Source organism: Aethalodelphis obliquidens, unplaced genomic scaffold, assembly GCF_003676395.1.
Source record: "Aethalodelphis obliquidens isolate GAN/ISIS:26980383/991018 unplaced genomic scaffold, ASM367639v1 scaffold43, whole genome shotgun sequence".
Lineage (NCBI taxonomy): Eukaryota > Metazoa > Chordata > Mammalia > Artiodactyla > Delphinidae > Aethalodelphis > Aethalodelphis obliquidens.
Window position 1 is genome coordinate 7077677 of NW_020837987.1, and position 27702 is coordinate 7105378.

Sequence of the window (27702 nt, forward strand, 5' to 3'; positions counted from 1 at the left end):
CTCACCCTGCAACATCCTGGGCCTCACGGCCTGCTGGGAAATGTAGTCCAGGACTTTGCCAGCGGCGGAGTGGACCCGGCCAAGATAGACTGCGTTCCCTAGGCGCTGAGGCGGCACTTGGCCTCAGTTAAATGCCCAGGAGGCTGGTAGGAATTACGCTTTGCCCTGGGAGCGCGCAGATGCCTAGAGGCAAGCTGCTGCGGAAAGTGTCGGGGAGCCAGAAGAGCGAACCCGAATGCAGGACGTGAGTGTCTGGGACCAAAGCAGCCTAGGGAGTTTGAAGGGGAGAAATCCACAGGCCCAGTCACGTATGCGAGAGTGGGTGAAGGAGGGCCCGAGTGTGAGACCGTGATGAGATTGCGTGTGTGACTACATTTAGGGGTTAGTTGAATGGAAGAGAGACTGCATGCAGGTAAAATTGATGAGTGTGAGAGAGAGGTGGGATCAAGATTATAAGTGGCTTTGTGAGGATGGAGGGTCATATTGTGGGCTTGTGTGGTTGGGAGTAATTGTGTGTGTGTGCACGTGGTAGGGCAAGATTGTGTGTGTATGGAAATATGTGTGTCATCACGTGATTGTGGGCCACTGCATGGGTGGCTGAGATAGTGGAGGAATCTGAATCCTCTCAGCCTCATTTCCTCTTCAAACTGAGATAATAGGATACGTCTTCCTGTAGATTCAATTTTAAGGAGAAAAAGCTCCCTGTTGATATAATAAATAACTTATACCATTTTAATATAACCACTTAAGATTCCAAACATTTTGTTCTGAAATAGAATACTGAATCAGTATGGCTTTTTAAATAGGGTGTATTTTATTATGGGGGTGCCTGTTTTGGGTTATGTCCACAAACTTATCCCCAGACGTTTTTCTCTTCTCTGTTCCTTGGGAGACATTGATGAGGTAAATATTCAGAGATGTGATTGTTCAGTTCAACCAGGAGGCTCAGCCACAATTAAAAGATGTTTAGAGGAAATTGTATAGGTATATGATGCTGGAGAACTAGAGCAACATAGCCACATTATGTATGGATAACTTCTCCGTATAATCCAACTTTTGAAAGTAAAGTGACATCTCTGATATATTTAGAATCTTTACATGGCATAATGGGTTCAGCTTTCAGATGTAGGCTTCAGATATTCTCAAGCCCTCTGTGACATGATTGTATATGCTCAACCTTTAAGGCAAAAGGTTATTTACTTTGTTCCTCTTTATATGGTAATTTCCTTAAAGGCCCAAGGTCAGTCTGAGTTTGGAGATGGTGCTTCAATTCAAGCCTTTTGTGATTTTCCTATATACAGGCTCTCACATCACCAAACTGCATGAAATCTTCAAGTTAGGACAAGAAAATAGGCCATAGGTGGTGAGTAGAAGAAATGAAAAGGAGTGGGAGCCTTTTCTGTACAAGTGAATGAGTGGGAACCAGGCAGATGTGCCTGGGACAAGGGAGAGCACAGATAGGTGTTCAGTGAGGCAATTTACACCATAAAATGTTTTCCAGGTTTTGCTATATAGACCCTACTTTTCTTGAGTTTTAGTTGATGTGAATCCTTCACTCATCATTCTTCCTCTATCAGTGCCCTCTTTATTTAAGCAGATCCTAGAGGACCATATTCTCTTCATTTTCATAGCCTACATATGCAGTCAGTCCTTCATACATCTGTAATCTTTTAAAACTCTTATGTTTCATGCTGCTGTTTCTTCTTATTACATTCCATTTTCTATCTTTCCATTGCTAAAAGCTTCAGGGTTATAGTTTACCATTGTCATTGACTTCCCACAGTCATATTTCAGCAATCTCCTTTACCACGAGAAGCTGCTAGCTTAGAAATCATTGCTACTTTCCTCTTAGCTCCCCTCTCTGCCAAGTTTTTTACTTCATAATTGTTTTTAAAGGAATCATCTCATCGATTTTAAAAATTTAAATAAGGTTATAGTGAAAAAAGAAGTCTCCCTTTCGGTATTTCTCTTCTCCACATGTATCTACAGTGACTAGTTTCTTATGTTAACTACTTTGAGTTATTCTATGATTATACCAACATATCTGTATATATAATATCTTTATTTTTCACAAATGTTAGTATAGTATAAAGCACCTTGTTTTTTACTCACTATTATTTCTTAGAAGACATTCCATATTAATATATATTCCTTTTTCTTATGGTGGTATAATGCTTTATGGTTGGGGAAATGTCATACTTTAACTAATACTATGTTAGTGAATTTTTAGGATGTTTTCAGATTTATGCAATTTTGGAATGAAATCCTTATATATTCAGCTTTGCACAGATGTGCATGTGCATCTTTCGATTTCTTCTAAGTGCTGGGTCAGAGGTTATGTATAAGTATTTGCAGTCCACAAAAGATGAATCACTTTCCATTTCCACCAAAAAATTTATGAAAGTGCCTATTTCCTGTTGCTGTCAAAATGTATTTCTTCATTCAGCAGATATTTATGGAGCCCTTTATCTGTGCCAGGTGCTGTTCTAAGCCCTAGGAAAGCATCCGTGAACAAAACGGTCCAAATTTCCTGTCCTCAAGGAGTTTACATTCTAGTCTGGGAAAGTGACCAGTGAACGTGTAAATGAAGTATATAGTGTTCCAGATAAAGTATATAGTGTTCCTTTATCTGGGTCAAGCTTCCTTTATGTGGAAGCTTGAAAATAAGATAGTGAGTGACAAGGGAGTTGTGATTTTAAATAGAATGGTTAGGAAAAGCCTTCCTAAGAAGAAAATATTTGATCAAAAACAAAAGGAAGAAGCAGTGACATTTGAAGATATTTGGATAAAGAGCATTATAAGCAGAGAAAACAGCTAAACATAAATGCCATAAGTTAGATACAAACCTGGTGTATCCAAGGAGCAGTAAGTAGGCCAGCATGACAAAGTAGAGAGTAGTAGATGAGGTGAAAGAGCTAATGAGAGGACAAATTATGTAAGGCCTTGGAGAATATTTTAAGAAGTTTGGTTAGTCTTAGCAAGATGTCAAAGCAATAGTGGGTTTTGAACAGAAGAGTGACATGATCTTATATTTAAAAGACATCATTTGGGGTGCTGAGTAGAGAGTAGGGTGTAGGGGGACATAAAAGGAAGCAGGGAAACTAGCCAATGGGCTGTTGGAATAATCCAGGTAAGAGATAATGGTGACTCGGTCTAGGGTGATAGCAGTGGTAGTTAGGAGAAATAGTTGGATTCTAGATATATTTTGAAGATAGAGCTAAATGGATCTGTAGATTTGATGTGGGATATGAGAGAAAGAGAGGAACCTAGGCCAGCCCAAATATTGCAGCCCAAGAAACTAGAAGACCAGAATTGTCATTTACTAAGATAAAACTATAGAATGAGCAAGTTTTGGTGGGTAGATCGAGTTTGGTCTTTGCTCTGCTAAACCACTGAGATCAGTGACATAAGAGGAGAATTCTAAGGAAATCTATTAGGATAAAACTAAATAGAGTAACAGGTTGTTTTGGGTTTAATAGTGACACCCCAGAGATATGTCCACATCCTAACCCCCAGGACCTGTGAATGTGACCTTATTTGGAAAAAAGGGTCTTTACAGATGTAATTAAGTTAAGGATTGCTAGCTGAGATTATCCCAATTATCTGGTTGTGACCTAAATCCACTTACAATAGACAGAAGATAGAAGAAGGCTGTGTGAGGGCAGAGGCAGAGATTGAAGTTATGCAGCAACAAGCTAAGAACACCTGAGTCTAGTTCTGATTGTTGCTTTGTGTTTTGGGAGTGTCTTGATTTTTCTTGCCTTTTCATATGCCTTGAAATTTTTTGTTGTTGTTGAAAGCCAGACATTTTGTTTAGGACAGTAGTGTGCAGAAAAGGATTAACATAGCAGACCTGAGACTTCTTATCCTTAGAAAGGCCTGCTTGAAGTTTGGCCCTTGGCTTGCAACTAGAACTTGGATTTTGAGAAGATTCCCATTATCCTCACTGATAAGAATGGCTTACTGTGCCTAAAGTGTTTGTGCAAACAATACAATTTATGCTAAATACCTGCTTTCCTTCTGAGAGTCTGAAATTCTGGTATGTGCCAGGCAGAGACTGCCTATGTGACCAGGCTCCGATAAAAACCCTAGGTACTGAATTTCTAATGAGCTTCCCTGGTTGGTACTATTTCACATGTATTAATGGCCTGGGTAACTCTACTGGGAAAGGATCCTTGGAAGAATGTGGCTGGTTTTTCCTGGACTTTGCCCAATGCACCTTTTCTTTTTTTGCTGATTTTGCTTTGTATGTTTTGCTGTGAGTTCTCCCAGTGAATCATTGAACCTCGGAGGGAGGGTTGATCTTGGGGTCTTGCAACACCATAGTAACTGAGGAAAATAGTTTTTATCCCTGAATGGGGCATACATTTACTTCTGCAAAGCCTTTAGTGTGGAGTTTTGAGTTAATCCAGTTAGGAGTTTTAACAACTCAGCAAGGTAAGAGAGTCATACAATTTGATTGCATTTATGTAAATTTCAAAGATAGGTAAGTGACAAACAAGATATTATTACATTAACAATCAGGATAGTGGTCAGCTGGGGTCTGAGGGGTCAGAAATGATCATATAGGGTGGGTGTTTCTTCTTGAGGTACCCATGGTTGTCATGGTACGAACGTGGGTTGGAAAAGAATTTCCAGACACAAGGCAGAATGAAAAGAAGATAGAATTTATTAGAGGGAAGTGTCGCTGCCAGAACAGCGGGCCGACTTCCTGATAGCCAGGGAGACCCTGAGCAAGGGTTACTGGTCTGTTTTCATAGCCAGGGAACAAAGGAACCTGCGAGTCATCTGCTGATTGGGCAGGGTATGTATACTTTCAGTGTGCAGAGCGTGAGAAGAACGGGACAAATATCTTTCCTTATATGAGACGGGAAAGGGACAGGGCATGCTGCTTGGGAGGGCTCTGGGACATTGTAATGGTCGCAATGTGACAGAGTGATAAGAGTCCTGTAACTCTTTGTTCCGGCAATGTTGGCCCTTTGAGTTTATATTGTTCTTTGTCCTTGGAGCACCACAACAATGTACTGTTTCTTCACTTGTATGGCGTTACACTGAACTTACACATTCTATGCAGTATTCTTCAGGTGTTTTCTATTTCACAATAAAAGAAATTAAAGAAAAAATATTTAAAGGTTACCTGATGATTTTGAAAATACTGAAAAAATTACTCCTCCATCAGAAAGTTTAGATATACATCTAAATGACAAGCACATAGGAAAGGACACAAATGAGAAAAGCTGGCAAGTATTAACTTCAGCAAAAAGAATGGCTCAGACATGAATAACATTTACACAATACGAATGTAACCATGAACATTAATTTAAACCACTTTAAGGGTAATTGGAATAAGGTATTTGTCTGCTGATGTGAGGGATATTATACCTGGGTTCAAGGAGGAGCTTCAATGGCTTCATAGACAGGGGACACCCCTCTCCCTCTCCCGAGGGGGTGCCCCATAGATCCTCCCCTTTATCCTACCCTCAAGCCAGGGCTTGTGGGATAAGAGGTTTCCACCCGGCCAGGCCGAGGCGCAAGACCTTTCTGCCACATCATATGTGTCACATGCCCAGGCGGCGAGCTTGCAAAGAAAAGAATTGCACGCTCCTTCCAGAGGTAGTTTCCACGGCTCTGGACTACATTTCCCGGGGGCCATCGCGTTCACGGCTACTTCCTGTCGAAAGACCGAGTTGGCTTATGGTCCAAGTTCTCAGAGAGGGCCATTTGTTTGCGGAGGAACAGCAGCGTGGACTCAGCAGTTGAGACTTGCGTTCTAAACGCGGCCTGGAATTCGTTGACGCTTGCCAAAGATAGAGAGGTGTGAGGACGATGGTCTTTGCCGAGCGAAGTGATAGGGTCCAAGACCGAGGCCTGTGAATGGAGACCACTAGGCTCTGGGCTCTTAAAGGTTGTCCCGGCTCCAGTCATTTCCCAGTGTCCGCCGTATCCGAGGCAAAGTTCTGTCCGCACACCGGCCCTTTCAGGACCATAGCGGGGGTCGTGCGCGAGTCCCTGAGGAACATCCACAGCTTGAGGGAACCGCAAAGTCGAGTGAGTCTAAGACCCGGAAGCGGAATGACCCCTGAGAGGCCGAGGCCGCCGCTGCGGGGGAGGGCAGTGAGGGGCTAACATTTTCGGAGTCTGAGGCTTTACCAGCCAGCAGGTGTGAGAAGGAAGACGGTGGGGAGTTGAGTATGTGTGTCCGCGCGCGCTAGCGATCGCGACAGGGAACCTTGGATGCGTGTGTGAAATTGATACAGAAGCAAGGTGTGGGAGTGATCGCATGGGAACCGTAGAGGTGTGTGTGTGTGTGTGTGTATGTGGACGGTGCGCTGGTGACGGGAGCAGTATGTGATTGTAATTTAGGTGTGACTGTGCATGTATATGATTGTGACTGCGTCACCATGTGCGTGACCGTGTGTGTAAATATGGTAGCAGCAACTATGGGGCCAGAGACAAAGAATTGAGCGTTGCGTTTAGTAACATTCACAGTCATTCGTGAATGTGTGGAGAGCAGTTTCTGTGGGGCTATTAGTTGGATTGGAGTAGGGTAACGTAGAATGAGGGGAGAGGAATGGGAGACAGTGTAGACCACATATTCGAAGAGTTTTTCTGTAAATATGAAAATGGAACAGTAGCTGGTGTGGGAGAAGTAACCTATCGGTATGCTGGTGGGAATGAGCCATGAGAGAAGGAAAAGAAGTACAGGTAAGTGTGAGTAAGCCAGACTCATCTGTGTGGTGTGTACTGAAATTGCAAGAATAAAAGAAGGGTAGTAGCGTTGCAGCGAGTGAGCCAGGAGCTCAAGTTTTGAAAAAACAAGGGGAAGGAAATATACAGTGTTTGGTAGATGTCAGCAACAGTGAGGTGGTGGTGAGTTATATATGATCTCTTGGCATGAAATTCAAAGGTAGAGCTTTTGTGGAGGACAAAGGGAGAAAGGTCTGAGAGTAATAAGAGCAAGGAGGACACCTGCCCCACTTCCAGACCCAGTGGCAAGAGGCTGTAGGGAGGAAAAAAAAAAAGGTAGAGAGGGCTGCGAGAGTCCTCTGGAGAGAGCCAGGTTTCTGTTAGATCCAGAGGTGAAGGGAGTGTTCAGGGAGGTGGTTGAGGATAAAAGAGGGGTTTATGACTGTGAATTCCAGAGGGCATATTGGAAAGTGTCAGGAGTTGAGGAGGGGTGAGAAAATGGGACATCCAACTGATGGGGAGTAGAGTGTCTGAAAAGAGAGATGATCAAGGAGCCTAGAGCTTTTTATGATGCACATAAACATGGATGCAGGGGATACTGATGCTTATTCTGGTTGGATTCACGGCAGTGTTGGAGAGGTAGTGTTGGGCTACAAAGGGGGACTTTTTTTTTTTTACATCTTCATTGGAGTATAATTGCTTTACAATGGTGTCTTAGTTTCTGCTTTATAACAAAGTGAATCAGTTATACATATGTTCCCATATCGCCTCCCTCTTGCATCTCCCTCCCTGCCACCCCCCCATCCCACCCATCAAGGTGGTCACAAAGCACCGAGCTGATCTCCCTCTGTTATGCGGCTGCTTCCCACTAGCTATCTATTTTACGTTTGGTCGTGTATATATGTCCATGCCACTCTCTCGCTCTGTCACAGCTTACCCTTCCCCGTCCGCATATCCTCAAGTCCATTCTCTAGTAGGTCTGTGTCTTTATTCCCATCTTACCCCTAGGTTCTTCATGACATTTTTTTTTCTTAGATTCCATATATACGTGTTAGCATATGGTATTTGTCTTTCTCTTTCTGACTTACTTCAGTCTGTATGACAGACTCTATGTCCATACACCTCACTACAAATAACTCAATTTCGTTTCTTTTTACGGCTGAGTAATATTCCATTGTATATATGTGCCACATCTTCTTTATCCATTCATCCGATGATGGACACTTAGGTTGTTTCCATCTCCTGGCTATTGTAAATAGAGCTGCAATGAACATTTTGGTACATGACTCTTTTTTTTTAATAGATCTTTATTGGAGTATAATTGCTTTACAATACTGTGTTGGTTTCTGTTGTACACGAAAGTGAATCAGCCATATGCATACGTATGTCCCCATATCCCCTCTCTCTTGAGCCTCCCTCCCATCCTCCCTATCCCACCCCTCTAAGTCATCGCAAAGCACTGAGCTGATCTCCCTGTGCTATGCGGCTGCTTCCCACTAGCTATTTATTTTACATTTGGTGGTGTATATATGTCCATGCCACTCTCTCACTTCGTCCCAGCTTACCCTTCCCCCACCCCGTGTCCTCAAATCCATTCTCTATGTCTATGTCTTTATTCCTGCCCTGCAACTAGGTTCATCAGTACCATTTTTTTTAGGTTCCATATATATGTGTCAACATACAGTATTTGTTTTCTCTTTCTGACTTACTTTACTCTGTATGACAGACTCTAGGTCCATCCACCTCACTACAAATAACTCAATTTCATTTCTTTTTATGGCTGAGTAATATTGCATTGCATATATGTGCCACATCTTCTTTATCCATTCATCTGTCGATGGACATTTATGTTGGCTCCATGTCCTGGCTATTGTAAATAGTGCTGCAAGGAACATTGTGGTATGTGACTCTTTTTGAATTATGGTTTTCTCAGGGTATATGCCCAGTAGTGAGATTGCTGGGTCCTATGGTAGTTCTATTTGTAGTTTTTTAAGGAACCACCATACTGTTTTCCATAGTTGCTGTATCAGTTTACATTCCCACCAACGGTACAGGAGGGTTCCCTTTTCACCACACCCTTTCCAGCATTTATTGTTTCTAGATTTTTTCATAATGGCCATGCCAACCAGCATGAGGTGATACCTCATTGTAGTTTTGATTTGCATTTCTCTAATAATTAGTGATGTTGGGCATCTTTCATGTGTCTCTTAGCCATCTGTATGTCTTCCTTGGTGAAATGTCTATTTAGGTCTTCCGCCCTTTTTTTTTTTTGCGGTACGCGGGCCTCTCACTGTTGTGGCCTCTCCCGTTGCGGAGCACAGGCTCAGGACGCGCAGGCTCTGGACGCACAGGCTCAGCGGCCATGGCTCACGGTCCTAGCCGCTCCATGGCATGTGGGATCTTCCCAGACCAGGGCATGAACCCGTGTCCCCTGCAGCCGCAGGCGGACTCAACCAGTACGCCACCAGGGAAGCCCCCGCCCACTTTTTAATTGGACTGTTTGTCTTTTGATGTTGAGCTCCATGAGCTGTTTGTATATTTTGGAGATTAATCCTTTGTCCTTTGTTTCATTTGCAAATACTTCCTCCCATTCTGAGGGTTGTCTTTCGTCTTGTTTATGGTTTCCTTTGTGGTGCAAAAGCTTTTAAGTTTAATTAACTGCCATTTGTTTATTTTTGTTTTTATTTCCATTACTCTAGGAGGTGGGTTATAAAAGATCTTGCTGTGATCTATGTCAAAGAGTGTTTTTCCTTTGTTTTCCTCTAAGAGTTTTGTAGTGTGTGGTCTTAGCCAGATTCTTAACCACTGTGCCACCAGGGAAGTCCTATGTGATCTTCTTTATCATGCAATGATAGTGATACCACGTGGTAAAATAAATTAGACTGTAGCAATAATCAATACATTGGCACCTCCTCGGTGGAAAGTACAAATAGAAGGAAATGAAAATTTGCTTAATAATTTACTTGCTTTCAATTTCTATTTTAAATGACTGTCTCCGTATCATTATTCCTAATACCGGGAGCTCTTTCTTTCCTTTCAGCATTGCACCTAATTCCTGTTAAAATATGTTTTTATTTGCCCTTTATGAAGGCAGTTGTTAACAATAAATATTCTATTAGCTATGTGCTGCACATTCTTCTAAGAGTAATTAATCACTTCAATAATCCATGAGGTACAAAGTATTAGTATCCCCATTTATTTTTCAAGAGTTTTGCTTGTTGTATTGTCTTTTTTTTTTTTTTACATCTTTATTGGAGTATAATTGCTTTACAATGGTGTCTTAGTTTCTGCTTTATAACAAAGTGAATCAGTTATACATATACATATGTTCCCATATCTCTTCCCTCTTACATCTCCCTCCCTCCCACCCTCCCTATCCCACCCCTCCAGGTGGTCACAAAGCACCGAGCTGATCTCCCTGTGCTATGCGGCTGCTTCCCACTAGCTATCTACCATACGTTTGGTAGTGTATATATGTCCATGCCTCTCTCTCGCTTTGTCACAGCTTACCCTTCCCCCTTCCCATATCCTCAAGTCCATTCTCTAGTAGGTCTGTGTCTTTATTCCTGTCTTACTCCGAGGTTCTTCATGACATTTTTTATTCTTAGATTCCATATATATGTGTTAGCATACGGTATTTGTCTTTCTTTTTCTGACTTCACTCTGTGTGACAGACTCTAGGTCTATCCACCTCATTACAAATAGCTCAATTTCGTTTCTTTTTATGGCTGAGTAATATTCCATTGTATATATGTGCCACATCTTCTTTATCCATTCATCCGATGATGGACACTTAGGTTGCTTCCATCTCCTGGCTATTGTAAATAGAGCTGCAATGAACATTTTGGTACATGACTCGTTTTGAATTATAGTTTTCTCAGGGTATATGCCCAGTAGTGGGATTGCTGGGTCATATGGTAGTTCTGTTTGTAGTTTTTTAAGGAACCTCCATAATGTTCTCCATAGTGGCTGTACAAATTCACATTCCCACCAGCAGTGCAAGAGTGTTCCCTTTTTCTCCACACCCTCTCCAGCATTTATTGTTTCTAGATTTTTTGATGATGGCCATTCTGACTGGTGTGAGATGATATCTCATTGTAGTTTTGATTTGCATTTCTCTAATGATTAATGATGTTGAGCATTCTTTCATGTGTTTGTTGGCAGTCTGTATATCTTCTTTGGAGAAATGTCTATTTAGGTCTTCTGCCCATTTTTGGATTGGGTTGTTTGTTTTTTTGTTATTGAGCTGCATGAGCTGCTTGTAAATTTTGGAAATTATTCCTTTGTCAGTTGCTTCATTTGCAAATACTTTCTCCCATTCTGAGGGTTGTCTTTTGGTCTTGTTTATGGTTTCCTTTGCTGTGCAAAAGCTTTGAAGTTTCATTAGGTCCCATTTGTTTATTTTTGTTTTTATTTCCATTTCTCTAGGAGGTGGGTCAAAAAGGATCTTGCTGTGATTTATGTCATACAGTGTTCTATGTTTTCCTCTAAGAGTTTGACAGTGTCTGGCCTTACATTTAGGTCTTTAATCCATTTTGAGTTTATTTTTGTGTGTGGTGTTAGGGAGTGATCTAATCTCATACTTTTACATGTACCTGTCCAGTTTTCCCAGCACCACTTATTGAAGAGGCTGTCCTTTCTCCACTGTACATTCCTGCCTCCTTTATCAAAGATAAGGTGACCATATGTGCGTGGGTTTATCTCTGGGCTTTCTATCCTGTTCCATTGATCTATCTTTCTGTTCTTATGCCAGTACCATACTGTCTTGTTTACTGTAGCTTTGTAGTATAGTCTGAAGTCAGGGAGCCTGATTCCTCCAGCTCTTTTTTTTGTTCTCAAGATTGCTTTGGCTATTCGGGGTCTTTTGTGTTTCCATACAAATTGTGAAATTTTTTGTTCTAGTTCTGTGAAAAATACCAGTGGTAGTTTGATAGGGATTGCATTGAATCTGTAGATTGCTTTGGGTAGTAGAGTCATTTTCACAATGTTGATTCTTCCAATCCAAGAACATGGTATATATCTCCATCTGTTTGTATCCTCTTTAATTTCTTTCATCAGTGTCTTATAGTTTTCTGCATACAGGTCTTTTGTCTCCTTAGGTAGGTTTATTCCTAGATATTTTATTCTTTTTGTTGCAGTGGTAAATGGGAGTGTTTTCTTGATTTCACTTTCAGATTTTTCATCATTAGTGTATAGGAATGCCAGAGATTTCTGTGCATTAATTTTGTATACTGCTACTTTATCAAATTCATTGATTAGCTCTAGTAGTTTTCTGGTAGCATCTTTAGGATTCTCTGTGTATAGTATCATGTCATCTGCAAACAGTGAAGCTTTACTTCTTCTTTTCCGATTTGGATTCCTTTTATTTCCTTTTCTTCTCTGATTGCTGTGGCTAAAACTTCCAAAACTATGTTGAATAAGAGTGGTGAGAGTGGGCAACCTTGTCTTGTTCCTGATCTTAGTGGAAATGCTTTCAGTTTTTCACCATTGAGGACGATGTTGGCTGTGGGTTTGTCATATATGGCCTTTATTATGTTGAGGAAAGTTCCTTCTATGCCTACTCTCTGCAGGGTTTTTATCATAAATGGGTGTTGATTTCGTTGAAAGCTTTCTCTGCATCTATTGAGATGATCATATGGTTTTTCTCCTTCAATTTGTCAATATGGTTTATCACATTGATTGATTTGCATGTATTGAAGAATCCTTGCATTTCTGGAATAAACCCCACTTAATCATGGTGTATGATCCTTTTAATGTGCTGTTGGATTCTGTTTGCTAGTATTTTGTTGAGGATTTTTGCATCTATGTTCATCAGTGATATTGGCCTGTAGTTTTCTTTCTTTGTGACATCCTTGTCTGGTTTTTGTACCAAGGTGATGGTGGTCTCGTAGAATGAGTTTAGGAGTGTTCCTCCCTCTGCTATATTTTGGAGGAGTGTGAGAAGGATAGGTGTTAGCTCTTCTCTAAATGTTTGATAGAATTCGCCTGTGAAGCCATCTGGTCCTGGGCTTTTGTTTGTTGGAAGATTTTTAATCACAGTCTCAATTTCAGTGCTTGTGATTGGTCTGTTCATATTTTCTATTTCTTCGTGATTCAGTCTTGGCAGGTTTGCATTTCTAAGAATTTGTCCATTTCTTCCAGGTTGTCCATTTTATTGGCATAGAGTTGCTTGTAGTAATCTCTCGTGACCTTTTGTATTTCTGCAGTGTCAGTTGTTACTTCTCCTTTTTCATTTCTAATTCTATTGATTTGAGTCTTCTCCCTTTTTTTCTTGATGAGTCTGGCTAATGGTCTATCAATTTTGTTTATCTTCTCAAAGAACCAGCTTTTAGGTTTATTGACCTTTGCTATTGTTTCCTTCATTTCTTTTTCATTTATTTCTGATCTGATCTTTATGATTTCTTTCCTTCTGCTAACTTTGGGGGTTTTTTTGTTCTTCTTTCTCTAGTTGCTTTAGGTGCAAGGTTAGGTTGTTTATTCGAGATGTTTCCTGTTTCTTAAGGTACGATTGTGTTGCTATAAACTTCCCTCTTAGAACTGCTTTTGCTGCATCCCATAGGTTTTGGGTCATTGTGTCTCCATTGTCATTTGTTTCTAGGTATTTTTTGATTTCCTCTTTGATTTCTTCAGTGGTCACTTCATTATTAAGTAGTGTATTGTTTAGCCTCCATTTGTTTGTATTTTTTACAGATCTTCTCCTGTAATTGATATCTAGTCTCATAGCGTGTGGTCGGAAAAGATACTTAGTACAATTTCAATTTTCTTAAATTTACCAAGGACTGATTTGTGACCCAAGATATGATCTATCCTGGTGAATGTTCCATGAGCACTTGAGAAAAATGTGTATTCTATTGTTTTTGGATGGAATGTCCTATAAATGTCAAGTCCATCTTGTTTAATGTATCATTTAAAGCTTGTGTTTCCTTATTTATTTTCATTTTGGATGACCTGTCCATTGGTGAAAGTGGGGTGTTAAAGACCCCTACTATGAATGTGTTACTGTCAATCTCCCCTTTTATGGCTGTTAGTATTTGCCTTATGTATTGAGGTGCTCCTATGTTGGGTGCATAAATATTTACAATTGTTATATCTTCTTCTTGGGTTGATACCTTGATCATTATGTAGTGTCCTTCTTTGTCTCTTCTAATGGTCTTTATTTTAAAGTCTATTTTGTCTGATATGAGAATTGCTACTCCAGCTTTCTTGTGTTTTCCATTTGCATGGAATATCTTTTTCCATCCCCTTACTTTCAGTCTGTATGTGTCTCTAGGTCTCAAGTCAGTCTCTTGTAGACAGCATATATATGTGTCTTGTTTTTGTATCCATTCAACCAATCTGTGTCTTTTGGTGGGAGCATTTAGTCCATTTACATTTAAGGTAATTATCAATATGTATATTTCTATTCCCATTTTCTTAATTGTCTTGGGTTCGTTATTATAGGTCTTTTCCTTCTCTTGTGTTTCTTGCCTAGATAAGTTCCTTTAGCATTTGTTGTAGAGCTGGTTTGGTGGTGCTGAACTCTCTCAGCTTTCGCTTGTCTGTAAAGGTTTTAATTTCTCCATCAAATCTGAATGAGATCCTTGTAGGGTAGAGTAATCTTGGTTGCAGGTTTTTCTCCTTCATCACTTTAAATATGTCCTGCCAGTCCCTTCTGGCTTGCAGAGTTTCTGCTGAAAGATCAGCTGTTAAGCTTATGGGGATTCCCTTGTGTGTTATTTGTTGTTTTTCCCTTGATGCTTTTAATATGTTTTCTTTGTATTTAATTTTTGACAGTTTGATTAATATGTGTCTTGGCATATTTCTCCTGGGATTTATCCTTTATGGGACTCTCTATGCTTCCTGGACTTGATTAACTATTTCCTTTCCCATATTAGGGAAGTTTTCAACTATAATCTCTTCAAATATTTTCTCAGTCCCTTTCTTTTTCTCTTCTTCTTCTGGATCCCCTATAATTTGAATGTTGGTGTGTTTAATGTTGTCCCAGAGGTCTCTGAGACTGTCCTCAGTTCTTTTCATTCTTTTTTCTTTATTCTGCTCTGCAGTCGTTATTTCCACTATTTTATATCTTCCAGGTCACTTATCCGTTTTTCTGCCTCAGTTATTCTGCTACTGATCCCATCTAGAGTATTTTTAATTTCATTTATTGAAATTGTTGTTGTTCATTGTTGGTTGTTTCATCTTTAGTTCTTTTAGGTCCTTGTTAAATGTTTCTTGCATTTTGTCTATTCTATTTCCAAGATTTTGCATCATCTTTACTATCATTAATCTCAATTCTTTTTCAGGTAGACTGCCTATTTCCTCTTCATTTATTAGGTCTGGTGGGTTTTTATCTTGCTCCTTCATCTGCTGTATGTTTTTTTGTCTTCTCATTTTGCTTCTTACTATGTTTGGGGTCTCCTTTTTGCAGGCTGCAGGTTCGTAGTTCCCGTTGTTTTTGGTGTCTGTCCCCAGTGGCTAAAGTTGGTTCAGTGGATTGTGTAGGCTTCCTGGTTGAGGGGACTAGTGCCTGTGTTCTTTTGGATGAGGCTGGATCTTGTCTTTCTGGTGGGCAGGTCCACGTTTGGTGGTGTGTTTTGGGGTGTCTGTGGACTTATTATGATTTTAGGCAGCTTCTCTGCTAATGGGTGGGGTTGTGTTTCTGTCTTGCTAGTTGTTTGGCATAGGGTGTCCAGCACTGTAGCTTGCTGGTCGTTTAGTGAAGCTGGGTGCTAGTGTTGAGATGGAGATCTCTGGGAGATTTTCGCCATTTGATATTACGTGGAGCTAGGAGTTCTCTTGTGGACCAGTGTCCTGAAGTTTGCTCTCCCACCTCAGAGGCACAGAACTGACTCCTGGCTGCAGCACCAAGAGCCTTTCACTCACATGGCTCAGAATAAAAGGGAGAAAAAGTCGAAAGAAAGAAAAATAGAAAGAGGGTAAAATAAAATAAAATAAGGTAAAATAAAATAAAGTTATTAAAATAAAAGGTAATTATTAAGAAAAAAAAATTTTTTACGTAAAAAAAAAAGGACAGATAGAACCTTAGGACAAATGGTGAAAGCAAAGCTATAGAGACAAAATCTCACACAGAAGCATACACATACACACTCACAAAAAGAGGAAAAGTGGAAAAAATCATAAATCTTGCTCTCAAAGTCCACCTCCTCAATTTGGGATGATTCATTGTCTATTCAGGTATTCCACAGATGCAGGGTACATCAAGTTGATTGTGGAGCTTTAATCCGCTGCTTCTGAGGCTGCTGGGAGAGATTTCCCTTTCTCTTCTTTGTTCTCACAGCTCCCGGGGCTCAGCTTTGGATTGGGCCCCGCCTCTGCGTGTAGGTCGCCTGAAGGCGTCTGTTCTTTGCTCAGAGAGGACAGGGTTAAAGGAGCAGCTGATTCGGAGGCTCTGGCACACTCAGGCCTGGGGGAGGGAGGGGTACGGATGTGGGGTGAGCCTGTGGCATCAGAGGCCGGCGTTACGTTGCACCAGCCTGAGGCGTGCGGTGCGTTCTCCCGGGGAAGTTGTCCCTGGATCCCGGGACCTGGCAGTGGCGGGCTACACAGGCTCCCCGGAAGCGGGGTGTGGATATTGACCTGTGCTCGCACACAGGCTTCTTGGTGGCGGCAGCAGCAGCAGCCTTAGCGTCTTATGCCCGTCTCTGGGGTCTGCGCTTTTAGCCGCGGCTCATGCCCATCTCTGGAGCTCCTTTAAGCAGCACTCTTAATCCTCTCTCCACGCGCACCAGGAAACAAGGAGGGAAGAAAAAGTCTCTTGCCTCATCGGCACATCCAGACTTTTCCCCGGACTCCCTCCCAGCTAGCCGTGGTGCACTAACCCCCTGCAGGCTGTGTTCACGCCGCCAACCTCAGTCCTCTCCCGGCGCTCTGACTGAAGCCCGAGTCTCAACTCCCAGCCCCGCCCGCCTCGTCAGGTGAGCAGACAAGCCTCTTGGGCTGGTGAGTGCTGGTCGGCACCGATCCTCTGTGCGGAAATCTCTCCGCTTTGCCCTCCGCACCCCTGTTGCTGCGCTCTCCTCCGCGGCTCTGAAGCTTCCCCCCTCCGCCACCCACAGTCTCCGCCCGAGATGGGGCTTCCTAGTGTGTGGAAACCTTTCCTCCTTCACGGCTCCCTCCCACTCGTGCAGGTCCTGTCCCTATTCTTTTGCCTCTGTTTATTCTTTTTTCTTTTGCCCTACCCAGGTACGTGGGGGCGTTTCTTGCCTTTGGGGAGGTCTGAGGTCTTCTGCCAGCGTTCAGTAGGTGTTCTGTAGGAGTTGTTCCACGTGTAGATGTATTTCTGGTGTATATGTGGGGAGGAAGGTGATCTCCGCATCTTACTCTTCCGCCATCTTCCCAGGAGTCTCGAAAGGTGGACTTTTGAGAATTCCCTCCGAAAGAAGAAATCTGAGGATGGAACATTTAAGAGTGGTTGGGGTAGGCAGAATAATGCCCCTGCAAGGATGTCTGGACACCTGTGAATGTGTTACCTTACAAGGCAAAAGGAACTTTGCAAATGGGATTAAGTTAAGGACCTCGAAGTGAGGAGATTATCCTAGATTATCCACTTGGGCCCAAACTAATTACCTGGGTCCTTAAAGTCAGTAAATCTTTTCCAGCTGAGTTTAGAGTCAGAGAGAGGTGTGATCACAGAACAGTGGTCAGAGAGATGCAAATTTGCTGGTTAGATAAAGGAAGGTAGCCTTGAGCCAAGGAGTGTTGGTGGCCTCTAGGAACTGGATAATGTAAGGAAATTAATTCTCCCCTAGAGCCTGCAGAAAGGAACACAGCCTTGCCGATACCTTGCTCTTAGCCCAGTGAGAACCATGTCAGACTTTTACCTAACAGTAAGATAATAAAGTTGTATTGTTTTAAACCACTGCATTTATAATTTGTTACTAGTAGAAAACTAATATAATGGTATAGTTTTTTAGCCTCAGTTCTGTGGAAGGGTTTTGAACTGTGTGACATGAGGGGAACTCAATCCCTATTGATAAAATTTAGAACTTTAGGTAAAGCTCATAGGCCCCCTCTTGTAATTTACAGTTTTACTGCATTGTGATATTTTTTAACATTGGAAATTAATGAATTTTTCTTCATGATCTAATATATGGTCAGCCTATAGTTATTTGTTTTGCACTTAGTTTATCTTGGATTGAGAGAAATATGTTAAAATTCTCTATTATTAATGAAATTTTATCTTGTACAACCTGTAACTTCTGCTTCATGAAACTTCCTGCTGTTAGTTGATATATAGATATTCATAATTGTTTTATGTTTATTGAGAATGGTAGACTTTAGTATTTTAGCATCCTCAAGATCGTGGCCCTTGCTTATTTGTTTGTTTGCATTTTGTCTTGTATATATTTCTCCATAATTTGTAAAATAAACCTTTTTTGAAGTTTATCATGTATACAGACAAGTGTATACATGATGATACAAACAACCAATACGATCAAAATTGTACACCTTGAGTTACCACAAAGGGAACACCCATGTAATAAGCACCCAGATCAAGAAATAAACCATTGTCTGCATTCCAGAAGTCCCTCTTGTGCTCCTGTTCAGTCAGTAGCTTCCCCAAAGTAACCACCATACATCAGTTTCATCTGTTTTTGAACTTATGTGTTAAGTGGAGTCATATAGTATATAACCTTTTGACTTCTTTTGTGCAACATTATGTTTATGAGATTCATCCATATTGTATGTAAATATAGCTTACTGTTTGCATTGCTAAATGCACTAGTATTCCAGTGCATGAATATACCAACTATATTTGTCCATTCAACAGTTGTCATACAGTTGATAGACATTTAGAACTCTTTATGTCCCCTGTATCTGAAGGACAGCTTGGCTGCATGTCAGATCTTTGACTCTCTCATTTGTTTTTCCACAAGTATATTGTAGGAGCTACCTCACTATTTGGGGCACTGAATTTAGCAGTCTAATGACAACTGGATTTCCTTTTTCTTATAGGTGACTTGATATTTTTATCTTGATTCCCCATGGATTTTAGTCTAATAATTTTATTAGGAAATGTTTTGCTACAGACAATTTGAGTCATTTTCTCCAGCAGTATAGTGTGTATTTTCATTATGCATATTCATGCATTATTTCAGAAAATTATTCTTGAATGTTAAAAATGTAGTTTTTAGTATTCTCTTCTTGATTTGGATTTCATCTCTAGAGGCTCTGCTTAGTTGCAAGTTGGATCACTTTTTTTAAAATTAATTTTATTGAAGTATAGTTGATTTACAGTGTTGTGTTAATTTCTGCTGTACAGCAAAATGACTCAGTTATAATATATATATACTTTTTCATATTCTTTTCCATTATGGTTTATCACAAGATATTTTTTAACACCTTTATTGGAGTATAATTGCTTTACAATGTTGTGTTAGTTTCTGCTGTATAACAAAGTGAATCAGCTGTCAGTATACATATATCCCCATATCCTCTCCTTCTTGCATCTCCCGCCCACCCTCCCTATCCCACCCCTCTAGGTGGTCACAGAGCACTGAGCTGATCTCCCTGTGCGATGCAGCTGCTTCCCACTAGCTATCTATTTCACATTTGGTAGTATCATGGGATATGGAATGTAGTTCCCTGTGCGATGCAGTAGGTCCTTGTTTATCCACCCGATATATAGTAGTTTGCATCTGCTAATCTCAAACTCCCAATTCTATCTTCTCTCACCCGCCCCCCACTGGCAACCACAAGTCTGTTCTCTATGTCTGTGAGTCTGTTTCTGTTTTGTAGATATGTTCATTTGTGTCGTATTTTAGATCCCACATATAAGTGATATCATGTGGTATTTGTCTTTCTCTTTCTGACTTACTTCACTTGGTGTGATAATCTCTAGGTCCATCCATGTTGCTGCAAATGGTATTATTTCATTCTTTTTAATGGCTGAGTAGTATTCCATTGTATATATTTACCACATCTTCTTTATCCATTCATCTGTTGATGGACATCTAGGTTGTTTTCATGTCTTGGATATTGTAAATAGTGTTGCTGTGAACATAGGGGTGCATGTATCTTTTCAAATTATAGTTTTTGTCTGGGCATATGCCCAGGAGTGGGGGTTGCAGGATCATATGGCAACTCTATTTTTAGTTTTTTGAGGAACCTCCATTCTACTTTCCACAGTGCCTGCACCAAGTTACGTTCCCACCAACAGTGTAAGAGGGTTCCCTTTTCTCCACACCCTCTCCAGCATCTATGATTTGTGGATTTTAATGATGGCCATTCTGACTGGTGTGAGGTGATACCTCATTGTAGTTTTGATTTGCATTTCTATAATAATTAGCGATGATGAGCATCTTTTCATGTGCCTATTAGCCATCTGTATGTCTTCTCTGGAGAAATGTCTATTTAGGTCTTCTGCCCATTTTTTGATTGGGTTGGTTTGTTGTTGTTATTGAATTGTATGAGCAGTTGTATATTTTGAATATTAAGCCCTTGTTGGTCGCATCATTTGCAAATATTTTCTCCCAATCTGTATGTTGTCTTTTCGTTTTGTGTATGGTTTCCTTTGCTGTGCAAAAGCTTATTAGTTTGATTGGGTCCCGTGTGTTTATTTTTGCTTTTATTTCTACTGACTTGGGAGACTGACCTAAGAAAACATTGATATGATTTATGTCAGAGAATGTTTTTCCTATGTTCTCTTCTAGGAGTTTTATGGTTTCTTGTCTTATATTTAAGTCTTTAAGCCATTTTGGATTTACTTTTGTGTATGACGTGAAGGTGTGTTCTAACTTCATTGATTTACATGTGGCTGTCCAGCAAGTTGGACCACTTCTGACTTTCATTTTTTTCTTATAATAATTATCATCTCTTTGTTTCATTTTGTTCCATTTGGTAACTTTTTAAAAAAAATTTATTTTATTTGTTTGTTTTTGGCTGCATTGGGTCTTCGTTGCTGTGCGCAGGCTTTCCCTAGTTACGGAGAGCGGGGCTACTCTTTGTTGCAGTGCATGGGCTTCTCATTGCGGTGGCTTCTCTTGTTGCAGAGCATGGGCTCTAGAGTGCAGGCTCAGTAATTGTGGCACATGGACTCAGTAGTCGTGGTTTACGGGCTCTAGAGCGCAGGCTCAGTAGTTGTGGCACAGGGGCTTAGTTGCTCCACGGCACGTGGGATCTTCCCGGACCAGGGCTCGAATCCGTGTCCCCTGCATTAGAAGGTGGATTCTTAACCACTGAGCCACCAGGGAAGCCCCATTTTCTAACTTTTATATTTTTTGTTCCATGCTGTACTTTCTGTAGTATTTGTCATATGTTGTCCTCTTTGTAATTATTCTTCATTTCTAAAGTGGTTTTGCCTATGAAGTGGTTCTCTTTCATTCTTGAATTGGACTAGCTTTCATATGTGGTCTGCCTATCACTTCCTCCCCTTTCCTGAGATCATTGTATGATTTGTGCATATAGTCTTGCTTCTGAGCTATGATTGTATCATAACTTTTAAAAATTCATATTGGAATGTTGGGTAATAATTTTAATCTTCTCTGAAATTTTTAGTGAGTTTTCTTTATACATGGGGAATTTGGACACTCTTTCCAAACTTTTATCTAACATTATCTTTGGACATGGTGTTTCTAATTGTGTTTTTGGAGTGTAATTTTTTTTTTTTTTTTTGGTATACCTGTCACTGGCACTTTCCTATGAAAAGGTGAACAGGGCAAAGGTAGTTTTTTAGGTTCTTATGCTCAGGAATTCCTTCCTCTGTTACTACAATAGAAGACAGTTTATTTTAAAGATAACCTCTCTGAATATCCAGGCCTTCTTTGTTGTTCAGAACCTAACCTGGTTCAGGAAGACCCCTACTATCAGCTCTGAGAGCCACAGTATCTTCTTTTCTGCAATTAAAGAATACAGTGAAGCTCCCAATTCATTCAATGAGGCTAGTATTACCCTGATACCAAAACCAAACAAAGCTTATCTCATAAAAATATGATACAAAAATCCTCAACAGGGCTTCCCTGATGGCGCAGTGGTTGAGAGTCCGCCTGCCGAGGCAGGGGACACTGGTTTGTGCCCTGGTCCGGGAAGATCCCACATGCCATGGAGCGGCTGGGCCCGTGAGCCATGGCTGCTGAGCCTGCACGTCTGGAGCCTGTGCTCCGCAATGGGAGAGGCCACAACAGTGAGAAGCCCGCGTACCGCAAAAAAAAAAAAAAAAAAAAAAAAAAAATCCTCAACAAAATGCTAACAAACAAAATCCAGCAACATATGAAATGAATTATGCAACATGTCCAAGTGGAATGTGTCCCAGTAATGCAAGGTTATCTGAACGTCCAAAAATCAATTAATGTAATGCATCATATCAATAGAATAAAAAACATAAATTACATGATCATTTTAATAGACACCAAAAAAGCATTTGACAAAAGCCAATACCCTTTCATTATAAAAACACTATAAACTAGGAATAAAAGGGAATTTCCTCAATCTCATATAGGTTATCTGTAAAAATCCTACAACTATTAATGGTGACTGTCTGAATGCTTTTCCCCTAAGATCAGTAATAAGACAAGAATGTCTGCCTTTGCCACTTTTATTCAATATTGTACTGGAAGTTTTAGCCAGGGCAATTAGACAAGAAAAAGAAAAAGCATCTGGGTTGGAAAACAAGTAAAACCATCTCTATCTGCAGATAACATGCTCTTTTATATAGAAAATCCTAAGGAATACATACCCTCAAACACTGTTAGAACTAATAAATAAGTTTAACAAAGTTTCAGGATACAAGATCAATAAATAAAATCAATTGTATATTATACACTTGGAGTGAACAATCCAAAAATGAAATTAAGAAAGCAGTTCCATTCACAGTAGCACCAAAACAAATAAAATGTTTAGGAATAAATTTAACAACTGAAGGTGAAACTCATACTCTGAAAATGACAAAACAGATATTAAGCAAACACTTGTACATAAATAATCATAGCAGCGTTGTTTATAATAGCCAAAAGGTGGAACCAATCCAAATGTCCATTAACAGATGAACGGGTAAACAAAATGTTGTCTGTCCATACAGTGGAATATTATTCAGCCAGTATTTCAGGAGTGAAATACTGATACATGCTACAATTTGAATGAACCTTGAAAACTTTATACTAAATGTTTTCACAGTTTTGACAACCAGTCACAATAAGTTCACATACTATGTTATTCCATTCCTATGAAAATCCAGAACAGGAAATCTGTAGAGACAGAAAGTAGATTAGTGGTTACTTAGGGTTGAGAGAGAGGGGGAGGGAGAGTGTAGGGGGTTGAGGGGACAAGGAGTGATAGCTAAAGGATACAGGATTTCTTTTTGAGGTGATGAAAATATTCTAAAATTAACTTGTGGTGGTTGCACATGTTAATTTGCTAAAAAAAATTGCTCACTTTAAATGCATTAATTGTAGAGTATATGAATTATGTATCAGTAAAGCTGCTTAAAAAATAAAAGAATACAGCCTATGTGTTTTGCCACCTTAAATCTCCCTGACATGTCTATGCCTCCTTTTACCACCTCCACCATCAATCACCTTTTCATAGCATTCCTGCTCACATACACTCATTGAGGGTGTAGTCTACTCCTCATAGGAATGAATGTTTCTTATGTCTTCTTTGGAGAAGTGTCTATTTAGAGCTGCTGCCCATTTTTTGATTGGGTTGTTCTTTTGATATTGAGCTGTATAAGTTGTTCGTGTATTTTGGGGATTAATCTCTTTTTGGTTGCATTGTTTGCAAATATTTTTCCCATTCTGTAGGTTATCTTTTCATTTTGTTTATGGTTGCCCTTAGTTTTGTGGTATGAGTGCTTTAGATAAAAATGAGTCAGTAAGTATTATACACTTTGTGGGACATAGAGGAGATAGATGAAAGGCCACTGTCGTACAGGGAAGTACACAGGAGGGCCCTGGGCAAATGCACTGGGCTCCCAGATTGGAGAGTTTCCCTGGGGATGTCTAACTTTGGGTCCTTATTGTTAAAGGGGTTATTCAGAGCAAGTCAGAATGGCCTTATCTCATATCCCGAATATCCCGATCCGTGTCATGATTTAGCATTACTGATTGGACTGAAACTTCATCCTGCTGTATTTGAGTCTCTTGGGTTTTGGATAGGGCCAGAATTTCTGCAGATTCCCTCTGACCTTCCTTCAAGGAATAAAATGGTATTCTTACTCCATTTGAAAGATCTGAGGAAAGCCTGACCTCTCATTATTCCTTCCCTCTAGGTCTGCTTTCTCAAGACTGCTTCACCGGGAGAGGAATCTAGAAGACTGGGCGACTCTTGGAATTTTAAGTTATGGCCCATGTGAGTTGGAATTTCTTCTCTCCAAAAATATAACCATTTATATCACATCATGTCAATATTTTTATTCCTTATCCTTAAACTGCTTACCTGAGTCACTATTCAACGTGGTAAGTGATAGTTGTGAAACAGTCCAGTGCCTTCCCTAGATGTCCCTCTTCTCTCCAACATGGCATTCAATACTTCCTGTGACCTAATACTTTGACAGAGTACTGAAGGAAAAGATATTGTTTAAAGGAAATAGTAGAGACTTTTAAAAATCAAAACTGTGGCTCAACAAGGTGGAATTGTGTGACTAAAAGGGACCCACTACATGAAAGCTTTTATTTACTCTATATAATGGGGTGTTTCAATTAAGAAAGATGGGAGTTGGTGTTAGCTGGTATTCATTTTAATAGTGGCACTTTGTCATGCTTTTAGATAGAGAATATAAGAGGAGGTTGAGTTCAGAGAGATCTGGGATTTTGCCAGGAAATCAATGAGAGAATAATATCATTAACAAGACATGTGCTGATAGTCAGCTGACAGCCTAGAGATTTTATACATTCTCCACAGAAAATGGTATTCAGTTAGAGAGTGTATCTCTTAAGAATCCTTTCAACTTCAACTAATAGAAAATTCAAGTAAAAGAAGCTGAAAGAAAAAAGAAACTATTCGCACATAGTAAATCTGGAGTTGATTATTCCAGGCTGTTATAGCCTCTTGGTGGTATCAAGAAAGAACTCATATGATATCTGTTATTCTGGGCTACCATCCTGTTGTCTTGATGTTTGTTACAGGAAGGCCATAACAATGTTGTGACTGAGCAACAGGAGATTTTTTTTTTTTTTTTTTTTTTTTTGCTGTACGCGGGCCTCTCACTGTTGTGGCCTCTCCCGTTGCGGAACACGCAGGCTCAGCAGCCATGGCTCACGGGCACAGCCGCTCCGCAGCATCTGGGATCTTCCCGGACCAGGGCACGAACCCGTGTCCCCTGCATCGGCAGGCGGACTCTCAACCACTGCGCCACCAGGGAAGCCCAACAGGAGATTTTAAGAGCATATAGGCACTTGGTTTCAGGGACACTAAATTCCACATCATTTCCCCCCACACTACAGGCAGCCAACTCCAGTTTTTTGCTGAGTGTATGGACCTCTTCCTGCAGTTCCCTTTTCCATCTTCTCCCCATCCATCTAAAAGATTTCTTTTAACTTCACTGTTGATGTTTGGGTTTGTCATTTCAGCAGTTGATGATGTTCAGGGATGTAGCTGTAGACTTCTCTCAGGAGGAATGGGAGTGCCTGGACTTGGAACAGAGAGCTTTGTACAGAGACGTGATGTTGGAGAACTACAGCAACATGGTCTCACTGGGTAAGATTCAGAATTTGATCCCAGAAATTCCTGATTCCTACATTGTGAACTTTTGGATTGCCTTTCAAGTGTCTAGGGGGATTTCTGACCTATTTCTGGGAAAATGGTTTGTGTTTTATAAATTTGGCAATAGTCATCATCATTGGGAAACTCCATCTTCCCCATCTTTTATGCATTTTTCTTGCCCTTTCTAATAACTAAGGGACTTACAGAACCCTTACCATGTGGTAATTTCCTATTTCTTATTTTCTGATCAGGACTTTGCCTTTATCAGCCAGATGTGTTCTCTTTACTGGAGAAGGGGAAAGAGCCCTGGATGGTTTTGAAGGATGAGACAGGAGGACCTTGCCCAGGTGAGTGAGGGCTGAGCAGGCACAAGGAGGCCATCATTGCAGATAACACCCAGCTGTTTAGTAAGTCAGTAACATCTCTGTAATATTGGTCTAGAATTTCCTCCTCAGAGGCCAAAAGCCTGTGGATAAAGGCCTGAGACCTAGAAATAAAAGTAACGTTTTCAACATGAATTTCCAACTGAACCTTCTCTTCAACTTCAAATACCACTCCATTTCAGTGCTCTCATTTTTCCTTCATGTTACAAAAATGTAAATGCCATTCTTTTTCTCCAGTGGTCAGTTTATCTATGGTTTGGATTAAGTTTCTTCCCATTTCTTTTTTTCCATTTCTATATTTGTAAATTTCATCACTCTAAAAAAACATTTTTGACCCTGTTTTTCATTTTACCTGCTATCTCTTGAATTTTTCTTATTTTGCCTAGTTTCTCCTTGCTTCTGCATTTTCTTCATTAATTAACTCTTTCTTTTAAGGAACTTTTATTGATTTTACAATTTCATTTTAGGTTAAGAAGGGTTAACAAAGAGTGTAATCAATTAAGAAACTTGGTATTCTTTCCTATGACTGGAACATTTTCATAAATTTCTGCAGAGTAGGCTTTACATTAAGAGAAGGCCTAATAGGCTGCTTTTTTATGTTTTCTTGCTACAGTGAAGAGGAAATGGCAGGAGAGAGGTTAGGGCTATTGGAAGACAATGAGGAGAGAGTACAGTGTCATAAAAGACAAGTCCTGGCTGTCAAAAGGAAGCGAGGGGTATATTTGGCAACTAGATGGTAATTGATGAATTTTCTGTTATGGGCAGGAGTCAGGTTGAAATAACTTACTCTTGGAGCTTCTTTTTTATTGGAAATATCAAGGAAAGAAAATAAATTTTATTTCCTTATTGGAATCATGTTTCTAAATTCCAGAACCTATATTGATGTTTTAAAATTGTTCTTTTTCTGAGCTATTGATACATGGAAAAACTTGAATGAATCTCAAGGATGTTATGCTGAATGAAAAATGCCAATCTCAAAAGTGTAATTGACCTATAACATTCACATACTATATTGAATTCATTTATACAAAATTCTGGAAATCACAAAGTTAGAGATTGAGAACATATTAGTGGTTGCCAGGGGTTAGGAATGGGCAGGGAGCAGTGGTGGTGGTGGTTATGACTATAAAGAGATAGCATGAGAGAGAACATCTTTGTGGTGATGGACTAGTTCTGTATCTTGATTCTTGTGGTGATTACAGGAATCCACATATGTGATGAAATGACATAAAACTGTACACATATATTGTGCCAATGTTTATTTCATGATTTTTATATTGTAGTATAATTATGTAAGATGTATTCATTGGGCAAAACTGGGCAGAGGGTACACAAGACTCTCTGGAGTATCTTTGCAAATTCTTGTGAATCTATAATTATTTCAAAATAAATGCTTTTAAAACTTACTTTGTTCTATAAGGTATATACAGTTTTATATTTTTATTCCCTAAACACTACCATGTATGTTTTTAATTTTAGTTTATTTTCACATATTATGATTATACTATTATATATTAAGGTTGTTCTGCATTTCTTGTTACTGAAGTTACCACTCTTGGTACACGTCAGTTATTCCTGGGATTTTTCTGCATTAGATGATACTTATATTTCAGATATGAGATTCCTTAGCCAAAGGGTTCAAAGTTAGAAAATCATGTGCCCAACTAATTTAAGATGCTTCATTGAAAAAAGTTATTTTAAATCATACAAAATTAAATGAATACTGTAAATAACCTGTGCTATTTATTTATAACCCATAACTATTTCATCCATGTTTCAGTAGAGGGCCATGACATGTTCTCCCTAATTGCAGTTCTGCCTATTCTTTCTTATGTCAACCATTCCAATAATTCATTCTCCTATTTCTTGGTTCTGTTTTGTTAAAAGGGAGTGGAAATTTAGGCAGTTTAACTGTAGATGCTTTATTTTTCCCAATCTTTAAAAAAATTTTTTTATTGAGCTGTAATTGACATACAACGCTATATTGGTTTCAGGT

The 27702-nt window shown here is 39.9% G+C and overlaps 1 protein-coding gene across 5 annotated transcripts in view; it reads left to right on the top strand.

Moving 5' to 3' along the window:
• Nucleotides 1-5713: 5713 nt before the first annotated feature.
• The window catches only part of ZNF790 (zinc finger protein 790), a 33596-nt gene continuing 11607 nt past the window's right edge, over nucleotides 5714-27702 (top strand). Inside the window, exons 1-4 of one of the 5 annotated variants that reach the window (XM_027078923.1) lie at nucleotides 5714-6048; nucleotides 23891-23970; nucleotides 25191-25317; nucleotides 25575-25670. In XM_027078923.1, coding sequence (XP_026934724.1) covers nucleotides 23962-23970; nucleotides 25191-25317; nucleotides 25575-25670 — 232 coding nt within the window. In that variant the 5' untranslated portion in view covers nucleotides 5714-6048; nucleotides 23891-23961. The other 4 variants (XM_027078927.1, XM_027078928.1, XM_027078925.1 and 1 more) reach the window with 4 other exon arrangements.